The 21,707-nt window shown below is 36.2% G+C and overlaps 1 protein-coding gene across 1 annotated transcript in view; it reads right to left on the reverse strand.

Moving 5' to 3' along the window:
* Positions 1-21,707, reverse strand: part of ZNF385D (zinc finger protein 385D) — a 912,123-nt gene that overhangs the window by 685,535 nt on the left and 204,881 nt on the right. The window contains exon 2 of the mRNA XM_010335636.3: positions 20,008-20,226. Coding sequence (XP_010333938.2) covers positions 20,008-20,226 — 219 coding nt within the window. The remainder of the gene's footprint in view (positions 1-20,007; positions 20,227-21,707) is intronic.

Consider the following 21,707-nt stretch of genomic DNA (forward strand, 5'->3'; position numbering starts at 1 on the left):
TAAAAGTTGAGAGAACGTTTAAAATAAATAGCTGGTATCCTTGCTTTCCTAATCTATTTCATTCTCTCCTGGCAAGAGGACTTCAAGTTTCCTTGAATAACCAACCACCTCTCTCCTACTTTTGTAGATTTGTGTGGGGTTGATGCCAGTTCCAAGGGTAGGCATGTGAACCACACCTGGCTTTTCAGAGTGGTACATATATATGCTTTCTGACTGTGGGGATTGGCCATAACCCAAATCAGTTCCATGAAGGCTGTTCTGAGGCTTTTGCTGTATTAACTGGGAAAGAGAGATTCTCTTTTGCTGACTGTGGTGTTGGTAAAATGGAAGCCTATAGTTGCTGGTAAGGGTGATGTCAATACATAGAAAAACCCACCCGTGAAAAGGGGACTTGGAAATGAAATATTGATGGTAAGATCATGTGCTTCATATGTATGGAATCTCACTCTAAGTACCTTATATATATTAACACACCACCACTCAGAAAAAGATAGTATTAGTCACATTAGGCAGTAAAGGATACTGAGGCCCAAGGGATTAAGTATTGTGTGCATTATAGAGCTCAGCAAATATTTTCTCCACAATGAGAGAGTTGGAGTTGACTCTAGTTCCTACTACTCATTGTCCCTAATTCTGCACTGGCCACAGATTTCAGTGATAAGTGAAGTTTTTGCTTCACAAAGTGGGAAATAAATACTCTTTTTTGCTGAGCTTGAATTTGGGAAAATGGAAGAAAGTCAATCTAAAGTATGAGGATTTAGAAAAGATGTTTCTAAGGCTGACATGGAGTAAATACTTCATTTCTGGGATAACTTTTCTAACTGCTTACTGTAAACATGTAGTTTGTGGCTTATTTTTAGTCTTTGATCCTCCTTTAACAACTTTATAAGTTCAATTCCAATTGTGTAAAATTTACATAACAACCCTCATATAGAGCCATATTAATTCAAGGAAACTCAACTAGAATTCGAATTTGTGCTTTGTAAATTTGTCTTTAGCCATGCATGACAGAGTGGTCAAAGTACAAATTTGCCAGACCTAAAAAAGCCATAGCCCAGAGGCAGTAAAAAGTCTTATACTTAAGTAGATTTGACTTAAATAAGTTATTTCTTCTCTGTCATGCTGCCACTTGTAAACCCTTACCTGAACACTGGTTGTAGGACAGAACTGCTTATTCAACACCACCCAGATTCTTCAATTTAACTGTAGACCATATTTTTAATCCATTCTTAGAAAACCTGTGAAACTACTGAAGGATGTGCTGGCCACAGATAAAAAATAATTTAATTAGCTGGGCTTGGTGGCTCACACCTGTAATCCCAGCACTTTGGGAGGCCAAGGCGGGCGGATCATGATGTCAGGAGATCAAGGCCATTCTGGCCATGGTAAAATCCCATCTCTACTAAAATACAAAAAACTAGCTGACTGCGGTGGCATGTGCCTGTAGTCCCAGCTACTCAGGAGGCTGAGGCAGGAGAATCACTTGAACATGGGAGATGGAGGTTACAGTGAGCCAAGGTTGTGCCACTGCACCACAGCCTGGTGGCAGCATGAGACTCTATCTCAAAAAAATAACAGTAATTATTGAACAATTCGATTTGGCATCCATGTGGCTACACACCAAGAATCTGTGTATATGAGTAATCAAGTGAAACTAAGTTTATCTTCAAAAGAGGAGCTCCTTTGAAAAATAACATGACAAGTCTACTGAACAGAACAGGAGCATGAACTCCTTCAGACGGTTTAGAAAAGTAAGATCTAAAGGCCGGGCGCGGTGGCTCAAGCCTGTAATCCCAGCACTTTGGGAGGCCGAGGCGGGTGGATCACGAGGTCAAGAGATCGAGACCATCCTGGTCAACATGGTGAAACCCTGTCTCTACTAAAAATACTAAAAATTAGCTGGGCATGGTGGCGCGTGCCTGTAATCCCAGCTACTCAGGAGGCTGAGGCAGGAGAATTGCCTGAACACAGGAGATGGAGGTTGCGGTGAGCCGAGATATCGCGCCATTGCACTCCAGCCTGGGTAACAAGAGCGAAACTCCGTCTCAAAAAAAAAAAAAAAGAAAGAAAAGTAAGATCTACACAGTGGTAGTTTGTATGGCTTATATAATGGATCTGTCTTACCTTTTATAGGGTCCAGCAGTACTATTGATCTACCTCCAAAGTTAGGTAATTAATGGAAAATGATCTTAAAACTTTAGGAATTTGTGACTGCTTTTCAATCTATTCTGTTTGAGAAGTACTGGATTGCTTCCGAAAGAAAGATGGACAAAAGTACAACTCAAGGGATGAGATGACATTAGCCCCAGGGTTTCACCTTGCCACTCACCTTCTATCCTATGGCTTTGCTATTAATACTCAAATTTCTGTTTAATGTTGCCTTCAGAGCTGCAAAAAACAGTTAAGTGGAAGTAAAGGGGGCCATGGGCTGGATTGCTGCTAATCAAATTGTGATCCCAGGACCAGCAGCCACGGCATCAACTGACAGTTAGGCAGAAACGCTGAATCTCATATGCAACTTCGGAGCTGTATCAGAATCTGTATTTTAGACTCAGGTGATTTGTATACATGTAAAAAAGAGGAACCCTGAAATATTTCTCTAAGGATGTTACGTGTCCTAAAAGTCTATATTTATATACATGTTAGTATCCCAACCTTGATTTTTCTTCCTGCTGACTGTAGCATTTAACAAGGTCCAATTACAGATAACACTTATTTTATTGAAGGTTAACTATGTTTGCACTAAATACATTGCCTAAATTATCGTATCTAATCTTAAAATTATTGCTTCTGAGATATCATTTACTACACAGGGCACGTATTCTTAAATTTGAGACTGCCACAGAATCACCCAAAGGGCTCCTTAAGTCACAGACTGCTTGGCCTACCCCAAGAGTTTCCGACGCAACACATTTAAGGTAGGCCCTAAGAACTGAATTTTACCAGGTACTCAGGTGATGCTGATTAGAGCCACCACCATAAAGGTCCCAAACACAAGTGCCTGTCAATTCACCTACTTGGGTCCCCATCTCAGATACAGGCTATTTGTTCCTTACACTCTTTTAAAACAATTTTCTGGTTAGTGCTAGAAGTTGTTTGTATTTCTCTCCTTCCCACAATTGTTACTACTGTACTGATGTTTCCCTTCTTTCCAATATCGCCTGCAAAAGACAGTGCATTTTTCCCACCTTTCTTCCTCCTTGCTATGCTTAAGTCTCAGAGTTTTTGGCTTCAGTGTTATCAGTGCTAAGTGCCACTGGGTGATGAGTATTTTTTGTATATAAGAAACATTACAGAAATCTCTCAAGCTCTCAGAGCTTACTCTATGGACTTTAATTCCATGTTTTACTGCTGAATTCCTAGAGCCCTTTACATTCAAATACTCAGAGTTGCATCAGAGGAAGTAATAAATTAAAATTCACATATTTATGAGAAAAAGAGATTCCCAAAGTACTTTCATCTACATTACTGCATTTGCTTCTCCCAAGAATCTTATTAAATAAACAAGGCAAATAAGCGAATGCCAGAAATAATTAGAAAAGCTAGACACCAAGTAGCAACAGGAAAATAAATCTTAGTTTAGGAAGATCCTCCTTTCTTAATATCCATATTTCCCTTAATATCCAATATCCCTCTATGTTCAAACAAGGTCGTATACACATCTCAAAGCCAGGCATTAACTGTCAGATCAGTATGTGTGTATTTATATAATATGAATAGTTTTGCTTTACTTTTATAAAAATTCTTCAGTAGGAAAGAGCTGTATTCATACTAGATTTTACCTAAAGAAACAAAGTGTTAAATGCTTTGGATAACACACATATGGATATAAAAATAGGCCAAAAAAAAAAAAAAGCCCCTTTAGATCAATAATAGTGGGAATCCATACCTACATTTTACTCCCCTAGGTTTTGAACAGAAATTATTTACATAGAAGGCATACCCACTGCATTGAGCACTAAAAAGAAGATAAATACTTTTAATCTCTTCCTTAAGGCTAATAACTCAATTAGTTCACTAACATTAAATTACAGAAGAATAAGGATAGTACTTAAGATATAACTTTTCTAGCTTGCCATAAACTCATATAGGTCCTAAAAACATATTTAATATTCTAAGAGAAGCATCCAGAATGAAATTTAAATATATATAATTAGAAGCTTTAGCTTAATCTGGTCTATATTTATGTGAAAATGCAGACCCATATGATCATGTGTAGAGTGCATATATGGGTGGGTTTCTCAGGATACTATTTAAGGGAACATTGAGCTTCCTGGGAAAAAGTATCTCATAAGGTACTAAAGAGTAAATCATTCTGGGAGTGTTGAAAAGAAAGGATGATTCTCAGATAGGCCTAAGTTCCGGCCCACATGGACTTCTATCTAGAGAGAGAAGCTGTGAATTAAGAAAAAAAAAAGAAAATATTCTTTTTTAGATTCCCTAGTGCAGTGTGTTCGACATGAACATGATTTTATCTCAACTCTGGATCTGTCTTCCCTTACACCATGGAGAATGCTGGAAAGGACATCACACATTATTTCCACTGCTGACAGTTTCATGGGGCAGGGGCACCCCTGGAGTGCACTGGGGCTGGGAAAGGATCATCAAAAGCACATTTGGATACACTGGCTGACAGTAGTAGCACTGTGCTGGCAGCTAAACAACACTTACCTTTAATGAATCAAGAATCAGAGAAAGAGAAGGAAAATGTCCAATATCGGTGGAAATCAAGAGTATTATGTTCTTTTTTTTTTTTTTTTTTTTTTTTTTTTTTTTTGAGACGGAGTTTCGCTCGTTACCCAGGCTGGAGTGCAATGGCGCGATCTCGGCTCACTGCAACCTCCGCCTCCTGGGTTCAGGCAGTTCTCCTGCCTCAGCCTCCTGAGTAGCTGGGATTACAGGCACGCGCCACCATGCCCAGCTGATTTTTCATATTTTTAGTAGAGACGGGGTTTCACCATATTGACCAGGATGGTCTCGATCTCTTGACCTTGTGATCCACCCGCCTCGGCCTCCCAAAGTGCTGGAATTACAGGCTTGAGCCACCGTGCCCGGCCTGAGTATTATGTTCTTAAAGACACACAAGGAAAACAGCTTTTGGTCTCTTAGACATTGTGGTTTGAGGAGGTGAATAATGAGTTTGAATAGCGACTGCAATTCCTACAGTTTGATGGATTACATGTACACTTAAGTTCCAAATTCACTCAAGCTAAATTTCAATGTGTGCTTTATTTATGGTACTCCAAACAAAACCAATAAAGTCTGTGTGTGTCCAAAGACAAGTCAGCCAGCAGAATTCCTTCTTGCTTGGGAAAAGCGAGTCTTTGCTCTATTAAGGACTCCAGCTGATTGGCAGGGGCCCACTCACATTATGGATGGAAACGTGTTTTACTCAAAGTCCAGTGATGTACATGTTAATCTCATCCAATAAACACTTTTACAGAAACATCCAGGATAATATTTGACCAAATATCTGAGTGTTTTAGCTTCCAGTCCTTTAGCTTACTTCCCATTTTCTCTGCTCCTATCCCAAAACGTTTTTGGTATATGTAGTAAGCCTTATGTGAACGAATTGGGAGTAAGGATCATCTCTGACCTCATAAATCTGGTCCCTGGGAATATACTGGCTGATGTCCACTGGGGTGTAGTGGTTTGGGTGCCCAGCTAAGGGCATTCTGCCCTGTTTATTGTTGAAGCCCTACTGCCACAACTGAAGCTCATTTCCAGCTCAATCAGATACTAGGATATTTGCCTAGCTAACCTCATCCTATATTGACTCACATTGATGCTGCAAACCACACTGAGTCTCTGCTACATCATTAAGCCAAGCCTATGTCTATGAGGTGGGGTTTCCTTGCCCCTTACCATCCCAAGATACAGAGCAGGACCAAAAATTTCTCAACTCAGTTACATAAGGCTTCACACCATGTTAGAAAACAGAAGAATATCTGATTCTCTCCTCTCTGCTAGAAGGCAACCAAGGAACAATCTAGTGTGAAAATCAAGCTCTGTCTGATCTCTTCACTTTGCACAAACTCACCATACAAGGTAAAATAGTCCTGGAGTCCTAAATGAGGTATGAGCTATAAAGCTCCTTCAGGCCTCGTTATCTCTATGCATCTCTTTAAGGTATATACCTTGCCTTTCTGGGACTTCATGACTTACGGTTTTATCCTAATCTGCCCACCTTCTTTTAATTTTTAACACCTTCCTAAATCACCTATGATAAACAAGTCCCTAGCACTGCTCACAAGAGTAGGTAATGCAGGAATACATCAGATAACTTTATTCTGCTCTAAATTTTAAAATCTTTTAACTATTGGATTCCCAGTAACACCACTTCTCCACAGAAAACAAGAAACATTCATCTTCCATGATATTTAAAGGTGCGTGCTATTTGGTTTATACAAATTGATTGTAGTTGAACCTGAAAGAAATTAATATTATAGAAGATCTGGTGGTTGACTACTATATTAAGTAAATTAAGGCAGTCGATGAGCAGTGTAAGGGAGAACAGGCACCTTTTTAAAGCATCATTGTGTAATTGATCTCACATGATGAACAATGACAATATTATTATTGATAGATTTGCAACATTTTAATTGCCCTGATTTGATCATTACGCATTGTATGAACATATAAAAAATCCCATGCACCCCATCAATATGTATAATTGTGTATAAATAAAATTTAAAAAAAAGATCTATGTGAGAGAAATATAGGAAAACATTATTGAGGGCTGTGGTAAAGAAATTATTTCAGGATCAGGCACATGGGATGTGGGGTCTCTGCTTTGATTTTATTTTTTCTATCAGAAATGAAATGAATTAAAATAGTCCCTGATGCTTATGTTAGTGAGAATGTTATATATTATGAAGATTTTTTTTCTGGAACTAAAGAAATTCCTTAAGGAAATTCTATATGAAGGGAAGAAAAAAATTGTATGGAAGTAGGAATAAAAACTGAATAGCAAGAATTACAAACACTGGGACACTTTTGTAAGTGATTAGGCAAAAGGGGTCCTTGACTAGTAGAGTAAATAAAATGAGCCTGACAGAATTATGATCATGAATTACTATCTACTAAGCACCCATAATTTGTGTTAGCTCATTCTGACGCTTTTCTGATTAATTACCTTAAATGTACAAACTGCTGTTAAAAGAGTCGAATTATACAGAGAACATGTTCCTACTTTCATAAAATTGTAATTTTTCTTCCATAAAAAAATGGATTTTGGTAGAAGAACTACGTATGATTCTCAAAAACCTTATATTGTCTTCATTAACAAACAATGGGAGAACAGTCACTTCTCAATTTGTATTGAAATAACATAAGGATAATAGAGTTTGTTGTTGAAAGTTTTTACTTTTGGTCTCATTTACAGGTAAATTACACATAAGAAAAGTTAATAGTATTCAAAATAGTATTCAGATACCTCAGAGTAAAAAACAGTTTATCAAGGACTTTGAATTTTAGATGGAGGATGAAATGAAAAGAAAAATATGAAAGATGTCCTGTCCCAATAACTCTCTCATGTATGACATCCTAGAGTAGGGACCCTAACACATATGTGACTGGTACAGGAAAACAATAAAGGAGACATCATAGAATATTTGACATTAACATATTCTCTGAGACTTATGCAATGAGTATGTATTAGGTTAAAAATGTAAATGTACTTTTAGAAAAAAATTACATACCACCATATGAAGACACTATTCTCAAATGAAGATATAACAAGAAACAAAAAAACATAAAATAAAGCTGAAAGGAAGTAATTTGGAATAAAGTATACACACTTGGACACTCTTTTATTAAAAAGTTCTAAAACTTGATGGTCAGAATGCCAAACAAAAGAGCAAGATCAGATGCAAACTGTGGTGTACACAGCCCCCCTGCTCCTGCACAGATGGATTATATGCTCTTCAAATTACCTGCAATGCTTAGGGCTGATTCACAACCACCAGAGCTAGGTTTAAAGGGAGAGAGCTACTTGCTTTCATGACGGGTAGATCAATGACAGTCCCTAAAACATCACTGAAAATATAACAAGAAGGAATCACACTGATGAGTCTCTTGGGCTGGCAATTAGTCTTCCCCTAGCGCATGTTAGAATACAAACAGATGGTCATGAAAATGCCTCTATGCCGAATTTTCCTTGCCACAAATTTTCCTTGCCAACTGATGGCCATCTCATTCCTCTTCCCTTATTGACTTTCTCTTTTTCTGTTACTGGAGATTCCCATTTAAAGACTGAATGCATGTCAGGGAATCTGGATTTTCATAAAGTACCTGGGGTGATTCTGAATCTGGGATTTTAAAGACCAAAAGTCAGAGAAACACTCTATTTCTCAAAATCTGATTTTTCTTTACCCACTTCATTGAAATAACTTCTCAAAGATAATCTGTCATTTTACAATTTCCAGATCTCCCACAGAGGTTGCCTATTTCAACCTCTCTGAAAAAAACTCATTAGCATACAGTAGACAACCGCCACCTCTTTTTTTTTTTTTGAAGCTGTCTCCTCCTTGGACTTCTGAATCAAGGACAATCTAAGGTATTCTCCAGGCCTGACAGCTGTTGTAACATCATGAACCTAAGTGCTAATTCTGGAACCAGCCTGCCAGACTCAGGGACTGGCCTCACATCTCTCCAGCTACGTGGCCTTTGCCACATTTCCTTACTTTCCTTTGTGGCCATGTATGATCTATATAATGGATACTAATAACTATATCTAAACCATAAAATATGAAAATCACATTAATTATACACATAGAATTATTAGTATAAAATCTAGAACATTATAAACGCATGACAAATGTTGCTCATCATTTATATTTTTGTTACTTTTGTTGTCTGCTTAGCAGACCCTTTGTCTTCCTCTTACAAGACAGGAATGAAATTCTAAGGTTGTTTTCCTTTTTCTTTTTTTTCAATTTTTATTTTTAATACCCTTAGATGTAGCTATTCTAGCAGTGGGAGTAAGATCTAGGTCAGAATTATTATTGCATACAGGAAGTATTTATTACATACATGTAAGTATTTATTACATTTGTTAAGGAAATTAAATATTCTTGTACTAATTCTTTTTTCATTACTCTCCATTTGAAACTACAGCTTTTTATAACCTCTTAGGAACTGATTAGTTCACATATTCTCTAACTTTTTATACTTCTACTGAGTCACTGAAGTCAAATCTTGAATTAAAATCACATTTTCTCTCAAGTAAATTATTGTACTGAAATTCATGTACCCATTTTCACTCCTCTCAAGGTTTGAAAATGGGAAATGAGAAGCAAATAGGACTTGTTCATATATTTGATTTCAACCCTGTACCTGATACAAGTAGTGGTAAGCAGGTAATACATATGTAGTCCAGCTTTTATCGCTGTACCTTCACACACAGTGTCAACTTTAACTGAAATAGAGTCTAGATGTCCTTTACAAAAGTTCCCTGGGAAGAATTCTAATCTCACCTATTTTGTGATGAGTGAGTAAGCAAAGTCAACTTTGCAGGTGATTCCAGAGGTGAGATAAAAGAGGAAATCACAGCACATGTTACAAAGCCGACAAACTCATAGCTGATTTGTCTGTTCCCTCTACCCGCTCTTATCCTTGACCTCATCAGGACATTGACTTTCTGACACCTTTGGCTTATAACCCCCAGATTCATGGGTTTTAAACTTTTCACTGTTAGGCTGGGAAGGTGAGTTATGTCTCAACTTCTAACTGCATACTAGCATAAGTAAATTCATCAGAATTTCCATTAAACAATGCACACCACCTTTCAGGCTACTTCAAAGTAATCTTAGAGATATTCTGAAGTCCTGTTGGAAACCTGTTATTGGGCCCTTTTCCCTCTAACTTTATAGGTTTTCTTACTTGTGTTTAGGTCCACTGTTTTATCTCATTGTTATCCTATTTCCTTTATTCTTCCAGAAACTCCTCACTCTTTTATTCTTAACAAGTTCACAGCGCTGATATAGATCTGTTTGCTTTTATTTTCAAGTTTCTTACAAAATACTATTGCAATTTTGGAAGAAAGAAAGGGAAGACACATATTTGGGCTGCTATTTTTGAAAATTACTTTCTGATCTCCCCTTCAAAAACTCAAAATTAATATTTAAGCCATCTATTTAATGAATAGAATCTGTGCTTACACACACACACACACACACACACACACACACACACACACACACACACTCATGCCATTACTTAGTGTTTTTGAGAAACAAATAAAAGAGGTGGTGGTTAAAAGGAAGAGGGCCAGGCCTGGTGTGGGCCTGTAGAAGCTAGAAGCCAGTTACCAAAGGGTGGGCCTCAAAGTGCAAACTAAATTGTTAAGGGCTTAAGTCAGGGGGAAAAATAAATCATACATACAGGAATCTCACCTTTATTACTACTGGCTCTGTTACCTTGAGCAAATTACTTCTAGGGGATTATAAAGGAAGGAAAACAAGAGTTAAAAAGCTTATACTGTCCAATCTGGCAAAGTACAGGAGTGATTATTTTCCTAAGATTATAGACAGGAAACGCAGGGACTGGAAGATGATGTCGTTGGACATAATTAGTAACTGAAAGAAACAAAAGATTAAGAAACAAGAGGTAGTTCTATGTGTACTAAACAGATTTGAAGTTCAGACATAAAAAAAAAATTATTCTGAACTCTCATTTCATACTACCAGTGCTATAAGCTACTGGTAAAATCAATACCTTAAATACCTTCAGTTTTTCAAACTTCCCTAGCCATACTCACTCCAACACATAGACATGCAGAGAAGCACAAATGAAAATCTCTTCTCAGATTCTATTTCCAAGCTAAATTTTATCATCCAATCTATTATTTTTTCTCTTATGGCTTCCCTTAATTTTCACTTCATCTAGTCTTCAAAACAATGGTCATGACAAACTAGAATACACTTCATTTTAGGCAGAGTAAACTATTGGATGGTCTCCATCCAAGAGTCAGTCTGGATTATCAGACTCAAATTGTAAAACCTTACCAGACTCAGATTGTAAAACTGTGTCCTAGTACACAGCATTTCTTAGGGACGCAGATTGCCTAAAGAAATCTCTGTGTTGCAAAAGATGGTGTCCTTCGATGGAATTCATATTAAGTCCATGTAAAGCAAATAGCTAGTGGCTGGAACATTATCTTCTTTTAAAATGACTGACATGCTTTTTCTTTAGGGAGAAAGAAACTGGTAACAAAACCCAAAATCCTACTCCAAATCTGAACTCAGTGAACTTACTTGCTTCTAAATATTTACCCTTCAATGACAAAAAAAGAAATTTAGTTCGGTCAAACAAGAATACAACCTGTCTCACGATACGTTTTTGAGCGATTTGATATCGGCATTTGTATGGCCTCCCCTTGGCTGAACTTCTAAAGGACATGGTCGTTAGAAAAGTATGAGGACAGTGCCACATTTCAATATGTCATATACTGATATGGTTTGCTTGTGTCCCCACCCAAAATCTTATCTTGAATTGTAATCCCCATAGTCTTTACAATCCCCAAGTGTCAAGGGAGAGACCAGGTGGAGGTAACTGAATAATGGGGGCAGTTTTCCCCATGCTGTTCTCACAATAGTAGTTCTCACAAGATCGGATGGCTTCCAAAGTATCTCCTCCTGCATTTATTCTCCTTCCTGACCCTGTGAAGAAGGTGCCTTCCTTCCCCTTTGTCTTCCACCATGACTGTAAGCTTCCTGAGGCCTCCCCAGCCATGTGGAACTGTGAGTCAAACCTTTTTGTTTTATAAATTACCCAACCTCTGGCAGTTCTGTATAGCAGTATGAAAATGGGCTAATACATATACTAATGTAGATATGGTATCATTAAGAAAGAAGTTACCATTATTAAATAAAATCATGCCAAAGAGATCACCGCGAAGCCAAAAACATACTAGCAAGTACTAATTTGTCTACTGACAGTCAATAAAAGCACAAATAGTCCTTGGGGATCAAAAGGTGAGACAAATTTATATATAAATGATAAATGTATACATAAAATCAAGGCCTGAAGTACTATAAAAGTCCACAAAGCTCTTTTATTTTCATTAACTACCAATGTTGCAATAGAAGAAAATCTTTTAAATAGAAAATCTACTGACACTTGAAACATCTTCTGAGGCAATCAATGGAAAGAAAAAAGAGAAGAGATCAGTGAGAACTAGAAACTGAAATTTTATTTAGCTTTTCTGTTAAATGAAAGAAAATTTAATGCTAGCAGCATAGATAAGGGCAGCAATACTCTGGATTTATGTGCTACAAAACAATGAGCACCAAAAGACTCTAGAATACTGGTAGATAAAAGTGAATTATTTGATAGCAGTTTCAGCCCAATAAAAACAGAAAACCAGGCTTAATAAAAATAACCCAAATATGACAAAGATAGTGTGAATAAAATAAAGCTGCCACAATAGGTCAACTTGTTACTCAATCCTTCAAGAAGCGTTAACAACAGCTTAAACTATGTTGAGCACACGAAATTGAATTACATTAGTTGGCCATAGAAGCTTTAAAGATCCTAAAAGTTATGTTCCTTGTAATAAGTCTTTCAAAATGCTCTTATGAATCAAAGAAGAATTTTTAACCTAATGTTTAATTTTCTATTCTTAGACAAAATCCCTTATAATACTTTAATTCTTCATTCTATACCTCATAATGTTAAAGCTTTTCCATTATAGAATATATTACATAGTTGGAAAACAAAATGGAAAATATGAGTAAAATCTCAATGCTTACCTAGAAATCTCAACTCTGCTACTAATTTCCTATGGTAATTAAAAAATATATATTATAAAAGGTAGTGATATATAAACATTGTTATAATGCTTGTAAAATTGCACAATGCTTTTTATTCATACTTGCTTGCATTCCTGACTTGTGACAAAAATTTAGAAGTATACATCTTGGGAGAATTGTTGGTTATTTTTAATCTACTTTTATACATTTGCATGCAGTACATATGAAACCATATTCTTTCTATTAGCAGAAAAATAGTCTTTATTTGTAAAGCTCAATTGCATCATAAATATAAAATCAAAGGCTTTTTTAAAAGGCGAACTTAGTCATGCAGTCTGTATTGTAAATTCCTAGATCTATAATATTTATGAGAGGGTGAATCATGAAATCTTGAATATGGCCAAGTCAACACATTTAGTCAACTTCTAATATAGAATTCCCTTCTGCCACTTCTTTATTCACCACATCTTCAAAAACCATGCTCATGTACAAAGATACATTTCTGGCACGACTGAGAATACATAGTGATAAATTATAAAATGATCTATTTACATGACTGTTCTGCACAAAATATTTTCAGCAGTTAGAGTTGTTGATGAAAATTTAAGGAAAACATCAGCTTTGTGGTAATAAGTGGTTTAAAAATGACATAAACTCAGTAACATAAGAAAATATCCAAATGTATGGTATAATTTTGTTGACAGTAGAATGTAAGCTTGCTGGGAAAATTATTGAGTTGCCCATAATGTAGACCTGGGTGGTTCAAAGTCAAACAGCTGTACTGGTAAGTCTGTTAATGTTCTTTGATCCTTGGTTGTCTTATTTTTAAAACAGACGTAATAAAACTTGGTAAGATTGTTGATTGGGATTCAATAAATGATGCATATGAAGTACTTGGAACAGTTGATATTAGCTCCCTTTTCATTTCTTTTGCATTTTTGATGGCAAATCTTAACTCACTGATACCAGACGGAAAATAAGAGTTAGGGAAATACTACATTTTGCTGCATTTGCACAGTAAAACACATTGTGCGTATTTCTTATTGAGACTTTGAAGGAAACCAGAATATTTTACTCCAAAATATACTTCTTTGGCATATTCTGAGATGCTACTGAGAGGGACTACAGACGACACGAACAGCTTTGAAAAGCTGTCTTTGTGGGAGAAGGAATTACATCTGTACAGAAAATCTACATTAGTAAACAACAGATGCAAACAGGCTTTCTCTGAGGCCCCCCCTTATCTACCTTATCCCAAACTAAGATTAACTCGGAGGGAAAAAGGGACTGAAAGCCAGACCGCTTTGAAACTCTGAACAGATACGTTTTTACCACAGGCCACCATCTATCCTTTCTGAGGGCAGCTCTGAGTTTACCTGAGAGATTTTTTATGGGCACAATAAGACAGCTCTGCCTGCCATGCTTTCCTCTTCTCACTCTCCTATTCCGTGGGACTCCACTTCCCTACTACTACCCAGAAAGCAGCCATCCTTTCTATAACCTCAGAATAATGTATAAACTTCAACCACCTAGCCTCTCCTTTGAGTCTCATATTTTGTATGGCTCCCATGTGTATGCATGTTACTAAATTTGTGTACCTTTTTTTCTGTTAATCTCTCTATTGTCAATTCATGTCAACAGACTTAGAGCTGAACCTGCAGAATGGTTAGAAAATTCTCCTTAACAACTTTTAAAACAATGGTGGTGTCTTATTTGGATTCCCAAGAAGGAGATTCTAAGATGATTCTGTGTACAACTGATGGACTAGAGATCTATACCTGTGAGGCATAAGAAAAGCAGGACAGAGTAGATAGTGAAATTAGACTGTGATAGAATTGAAACAGAGACATTAGCAAAACTGAAGCTGGATTGGACTTTCAGAGGTGTCCACCCACTTTTGAGGCAAGCAGCTGGGACTCTGTGCCTCAGCATTGACTAGCCATTGGATGCAGGCTGCCCTAAGAGAAGAAACAAGGTCAGAGGAGGTAGTTCCCATGAGCTAAAAGCAATGTTTGGGGAGGAATTTAGCGGGTAACATTCCCTTCCCGACTGAGCTGGAGGGAACTTGAAGATTCCTGAATCACACAGATTCTTGAATCAATTCCAGCACAGCATGAATTCAGGTGGTGTACACACATTCTATATAACTTTTTTGTGTAAAACGTACATCACTGTCAGAAACTGTAGTCTTAACTGTAGAAACATTAGTGTCCTAATTAATTTATATACATCAGATAGCTTTTCACTGTGATCTTCAGAAGATCATTTTCCTTAATAAGTGAGATGACATGTAAAACGCCATATTTTCCTCAGAAATGTGAAAAACATTTTAGATACAATGCTCTCTCATGTTCGTGTTTTTTTGTAGTATATAATAGAATATGCCTCAAGGCATATAATTACAATATTAAAATATTAAATAATGATATTTTATCTATTTAGACAATCCTTAAATAACTGCTAAAAATTAATTTTATATTATTTTATTTGCATACTTAAATTTTTTTAAAAAGTACAAGGTTGAATGAATTTAGGTAAAAATCTCTATTGTTATATTCCTTTCTTGACATACTTATTTTCCATTTGAAATCTAAACTGTCATGAAAATTTTGTGAAGACGGAAGTTCAAAGCAATCATTTTGCAATTGTGCATATTTAAGGAGAAGACTCAAACAACTCCCTTATCTTTCTCAAAATAACCTAAAAATGATGATGTGTTTACTCAGAATTTACAGGATCTATTATTTGTACATATCAACATTTTTAGCTTGGTCTCTGTGTAGATAAATGAATGACCATTAATAACTGTATAAGGCTTGTAACTGGGCTCATTTCTTATTACCATCAAGCCTGAAAAAGCATATTTTAATAGTGGGGATATGAGGGATAGGTAAAAGAAATACTATATTTCTATATTAAAGTAAAGCACTAATTCATTTGTGAAATTTATGGCCTATAATTAGGCCTACCTATAGTTACAGATGAGGACTTCCTTTTACACACTACAGAGGTAATAAAAAAGGAGCACTTTTAAAAGGGAGTTGAGAAAGACAAAGGGACAGAGGGCTAGGTTATCACTTACAATGTACCCATAGGGATTTTTTTTTTTTTTTTTTGAGAGTGAAACCACTTACAATCTTTCTTCCTGACCAGAAGTCACCCCAAGTGGATAAATTATCTCCCATCTGTTCTATAACCCTTTAATTACAACACCCATTCTTTCCCCTGATATACCTTCAGAAAAGTATGACATAACCATAGGATCTCATGTGGCAGTGTTATGGGAAATAAAGGGTCAGGATAACTTTTATTTAAAAGCAGGGTAGTTCAGTGCTAAAAAGGAATGGGCCATCAAACCATAAAAAAGACACAGAGAAAAGTTGCACGCATATTACTAAGTGAAAGTAGCCAATATAAAAAGGCTACATGCTGTGTGGTTCAAATTTTATAATATTCTGAAAAAGTCAAAACTATGGGGACCATAGAAAGATCAATAGTTACATGGATGAATAGGCAGAGCACAGAGGACTTTTAGGGCAGCAAAAGTATTCTGTATATTATTCTGATATTGGATAAATGTCATTACACATTTTGTAACCCATAGAATGTATAACAACAATGGTGAACACTATAGACTTTGGGTGATAGTGATGTGTTCACGTAGGTTCATCAATGTAATAAATGTAGCACTGTCATGATGGTATTGACAGTGGGGAAGGCTGTGTGTGAAAGAGGGAGGGGATATATAGGAAATCTACTTTCCACTCAATTTTGCTGTGAACACAAAACATCTTTAAAAATAGTCTATTAAAAAACAAGCAGAGTAGTCTGGTCTATGTCAAGCACTGGTCTGATGGCTATGGAAAGGTGACGGTTTACTATGCTAGGAACCTTATGGGAGGTAATCAGTTGCAAAGTAATGTGTAGCCTGACAGTAGGCTGGATAAGGCAACAAATACTCAGCAAAATTATCTAGGAAAATATTTTTATTTATATTTCCACTTTCAAATTCTCACTGATGGTACTTGGTAGTATTTAAGAACTCTTATCCTACCAAATGTTAGGGTTTGAAATGAATTAGGTTTGCTTTCCTAACTCTGAGATCCAGTACAGGAATATGGCATTTCTCCTAACCCTTAAGAAGTTGATTCAATCTTTACGCCATGATTTCCATCAGTTTCCTGCATACATTATTGGTCTTTTCTTAGTAAGAGGCCACAGCACTAAGCATCATTGAAATTTCAACCATACTGAATTCTTGGCAACTCTTGCCTCAACGCAACCCAATCCCACAGGCCAGGTCCTTAGAAACTTAAATTAAGTACTAAGGATTACTGCAGAATTTTCTGTCCTACTTCAAGTATCATCACTTTCTACCGATCCCGGCTCTTACATTCATACACCAGATCAAATATCCTTGAAAACAGATGCAGCCCAGATTAAGACCAAATTCATCATACCTTCTCAGAGAATGTGACTGACACTTTTGGCTCCAGGGTCTCCCCCAGTTCTTAATTGGGGCCAAGTTAGTTCCCAAGACTTGGCCTTGACCCTGTCATTCCTGACTTTTCTCATCCACATGTCCACCCTCCTCTGAAGTATAATTTCAGGCCAAACTGACATGACCTAAGATGACCAAGTGTTCCCAGTAATCACGGTTGTTTTTCATGCAGTATCATCATGTTAGTAATATTAGTAATGACAGCTCACTAAAAGTGTTCTGATTAACATGATGATACTTAAAATGTCTTGGGAAAAAATCTGAATAGGAAATCCAGCAACGAATATTTGTTGAGTACTGGATTAATCAAAGAATTTGAGAAATATATTAAAATTTTAATTTTTTAGTGTTCTCCTAAATGACTTCTCTGTTTGAATGAAGAAAGGCATAGTTCGTACAGAATATTCATTTTGGAAAACAGTAGCATTTAGAAATACAGGTACTTAAGACCAGGGTTTGATTTCAAGTTTGCCCATTTAATAGTTGTGTGACCTTTACCATGGTATCAAGTGATGTTATCCTCAATGTCCACATCTATAAAAGGAATATAACAAGATCACTTTAGTTGGTTATGAGGAAACACTGAGTAATAAAATGTACATAAAGCCTTTAATAAAGTGCTAACCTCCAAGTCCACTGATATGATTGTTTAAAACTATTTAACTTGAGTAACCTCATTCCTAGTATTGTGGTTTGAAAATCTTTGGCCATTCTAAATTATGCCTGGGACTAACTCTGATTTGGCTTTCTAAACCAGACATACCTTTTGTTCTAGTTTAGTTCTACAATATTGTTTACTACTTCTCCAAATGAGGTCTGTGACTATCAAGATAGGTGAAGTAAAACACCAAAGCTTACACACTATCATGACCCACACAAACTTAGAGAAAACAACTCGGAATTGAATCATACTGTACTTGAAGTTAACAATAAGGAATAGATTTTTCTTAAGAAGTCTAAGTAGAGACTGTGAAATATTCATTTTTAAATCATGACTTGGTTTGCTAGTGATAGCAGCAGGAGGCAGACAAATGCCTAGGCAGATAGAGGCAGTCCCCAGTGAAACCCCTCTCTCAAGCCAAAGACAGTTTAAAGCCTGAAAACCAAGCTACAAGTTGAATCCATGGACTGGAATGAGAACCTGTCTTCCCATTTGGTGTGCTTTCCTCTGACTGATCCCCACCCTTCACCTATTTTACATATACCAACCCCTTTCTTACTGGTGTGCTACAATGCCAGGCCCACCTCAGAGTGATAACTTTGCTGTAGCCTTTCTTGCACACTCACAAATAATTCAGCATGTACTCTCCTATTCTGAGCCCATAAAAGCCCAGAGTCAGCCATACTACGGGAGAAACGACCCAACTGTGGAGATGGTGGACCACCCACTCATCCCCTCTCCACTGAGACCTGTTCCACTGCTCAATAAAATTATTCTATGCCCTTCTCACTCTTCAATTGTCAGCATATCCTCATTCTTAGACACGTGACTGAACGTGGGTGTAGAGGACGATGTAATATTGTGGCCCTCTGTCCTCTACCAGCAGAGGGCAGCCAGTCCACATAACAGAAATAGCAGCAGGGCCAAGCCAGCTGTAAAGCCGACAGCCAAGGCAGAGCAAGGGCATTGCTGGCCACGTGTTTCTGGCTGCCAGAAGTGATCAAGGAAAGTCCTGTGTCACTAGGTTTACCTTATACCTATAGCATTTAATAGTTCCCAGTTACTTTCTTACCACAATTTTTGTTTCTTCTATCTCTTTAACAAATAACATCTGTAATTAACTAAATGCCATATTTAAAAAAATATAAAATTCTTTCCAATAGAATACAACAGTTCATTCATACTAAAACCATATAAATAAAAAACACATAAAGCAAGGTAGAAACAATTTCTACTTTAAGAATGCACTTTTCTTTTTCTTCTCATTATTTGGTCACTTCCAAGCAAATTACTAATATATTAAAAATCTTTATGACATTAAATATAAGAGATTGAAATTCATTCTCACATTTAGATGTCAGTATAATTTAGATAAATTATATTTTATTTATCAAACATGAAACATTCGATCAGCATACTATATTATAACTCAAGTTGCTGTGAGTTAGCCCTCTGAAGTCTCCTTTCTACAAGTCCACCCTCCTTTCTTCATACCTCTATATTTTTCTAATAATCTTCCATTTGTTCCCAAAGACAGTTTTGTGCGATTTGAACAATCTGTTCACTCGCAAATTCAACACATACTTTTAAGAAGCAGTCTAAAGTTATGAAATAAACTATACATTTTCACTAGGAAACTTAAAAGTCTGTACCAACAGATCATCATTTATTGATTAAACCACCTAGTTGAAAAGATATGCATTATTTCAAATCAGTTGCAGTGTTACTAACCAACTGAATCCCCTAGACCTGCAGGAAACAAAAAATAAAATACCAAAACCCACTGTCTATTTCCATAAATAACTACATTAAAGGCATACATTAAGAAACTCTAAAATCAACTTTTTTAAATTACAGTAAATTTTCTGCAGGTCACAACCCTAATACAATTAAGTATGTATGACAAATGCAATTTCTCCTTCTCGCTCAAAGAGAAATGATGTATTTTAATGTACTCTGCTGATAAAGCTTTTATGTAAGATTTTTCCTGGTTTAAAATAATTTAGTTCATTCTTTTATCACCACATCTGCAGGTACATAAATAACTTAAGTTGATGATGTAAAATAGAGAAAATATTTTTAGAAAAGCTTACCATTGTCATTTTTCAGCATCCCGTTGCTGAGTTGTTTCAATCTCTTTTGATGTGATTTGCCATTGTAATGGATTTGAGCTTGAGCGGCTGAATTCAGCTGAATGTTACATACGTTGCACAAAGTAAAGTTGGTATGCTTCTTTTCCCTTTCTGGTTTTTCTTCAAAGTTGCCAGGTATTAATTCAGCCTCAGTCTCACCATCGAGTGCACAGGTGAAACCTAGGAGTACAAACAAAGTTATGAACAAGAAAATCAAGATTTTTAGATTACTTCATATTTATTAAATTGAGTAGCAAATAAGGATTGTTCTACACACGGGAATTAAAAATTTCTACCTACTCTCATTTTAATAAATTGCTTTCATACTATGCAAAAGTAGATAACCTCTTGAATGGAATATAAATGGCAAACATTTACCTTTTTAAAATTTATTCCCAATACTGTGCTATATGATTTTATTACTTCATTTAATTATCATAACAATGAAATAAGCACTATAATTTTCCTTTTTACAGGTGCGGAATCTAAGTTTTAGAAGGATCAAACGTGTCTAAGGTCACACAGCTAACAAGGGGCATAGCTCTGATAAGCATTCAGTTTACCTCTAAATCCATACTTCTAAATCATCATCAGGTTCTCTAGCATCTATTAATGAACTAGATATTTTTGTTTTGATTCAACTACATAAAATTATCTTATATATTCCTTATGAGTTAAGTAAAGTGACTTACATCTGGATGGACACATTCTACAGACACAAAGATGCTAAAACTGTTTCAATATCCAAAATTCTATATGTTAGATCTGACACACAAAAGAGGCTTTGAATACTCAAGATAGCCTCACAATGAGGATACAAAAAAAAATGTGACTGATTTATGGATTACATCGGAAAGCATTACTTTTAGATAAATATATACTTTGTATACCAAAACCAAACAGAAAAGGTCAACTCATAATTTCAGTAACTCTGGCTTTAATATGACATACATACATACATACATTCAGATATTTATTTGAGATAGGGTTTCACTCTATCACTAAGCTGGAGTGCCCTGGCATGAATTTAGCTCAGTGCAGCCTCAATCTCCTGGGATCAAGCAGTCCTCCCACTTTAGCCTCCTAAGTAGCTAGAGCTACAGGTATGTGGCACCAATTATCATCCAGCAAGATGGTAATAACTTGAGTAACTATTGTAATCCATATTTAACATCCATTCACAAATAATTTAAAATAATACCTCATTTCTAAGCTGTCTGTACTTCCATTACCCAGGTCTCTACAGCACACTATGGTCCTGATATGATTTTTCCATTCCAATGCTCCCAATTCTTTAAGGAGTTAAAGTCTTTGAAAATATTAGCAGAGAAAAAAAGTTGTGATTTTAATGTGCATGTATGAACTGACTGTTACGTGGCAGCATCCTCCTAGGTTCTAGAGTTAAACTGATAAGCATCACAAAAGTGGTCTTTGTCATTATACAAACTTACTGATAATGATGCAAAAGCCATGGACTTTGGTATGACAGAAATGATGTAACAAATGCTGAAATGTTTTCCATAATATCTAAGGATTATTAGTTTGCCAGTAACATTTTGAAAAAGTCAAACTAGTGAATTCATGCAAAAATGGGTAATACTTGAATCTATTGAAGTCACTATCCAATTTCCAAAATGAGTGAAAGATTGGTAAGTACATAA

This window comes from Saimiri boliviensis, chromosome 9, assembly GCF_048565385.1.
Source record: "Saimiri boliviensis isolate mSaiBol1 chromosome 9, mSaiBol1.pri, whole genome shotgun sequence".
Classification (NCBI taxonomy): domain Eukaryota; kingdom Metazoa; phylum Chordata; class Mammalia; order Primates; family Cebidae; genus Saimiri; species Saimiri boliviensis.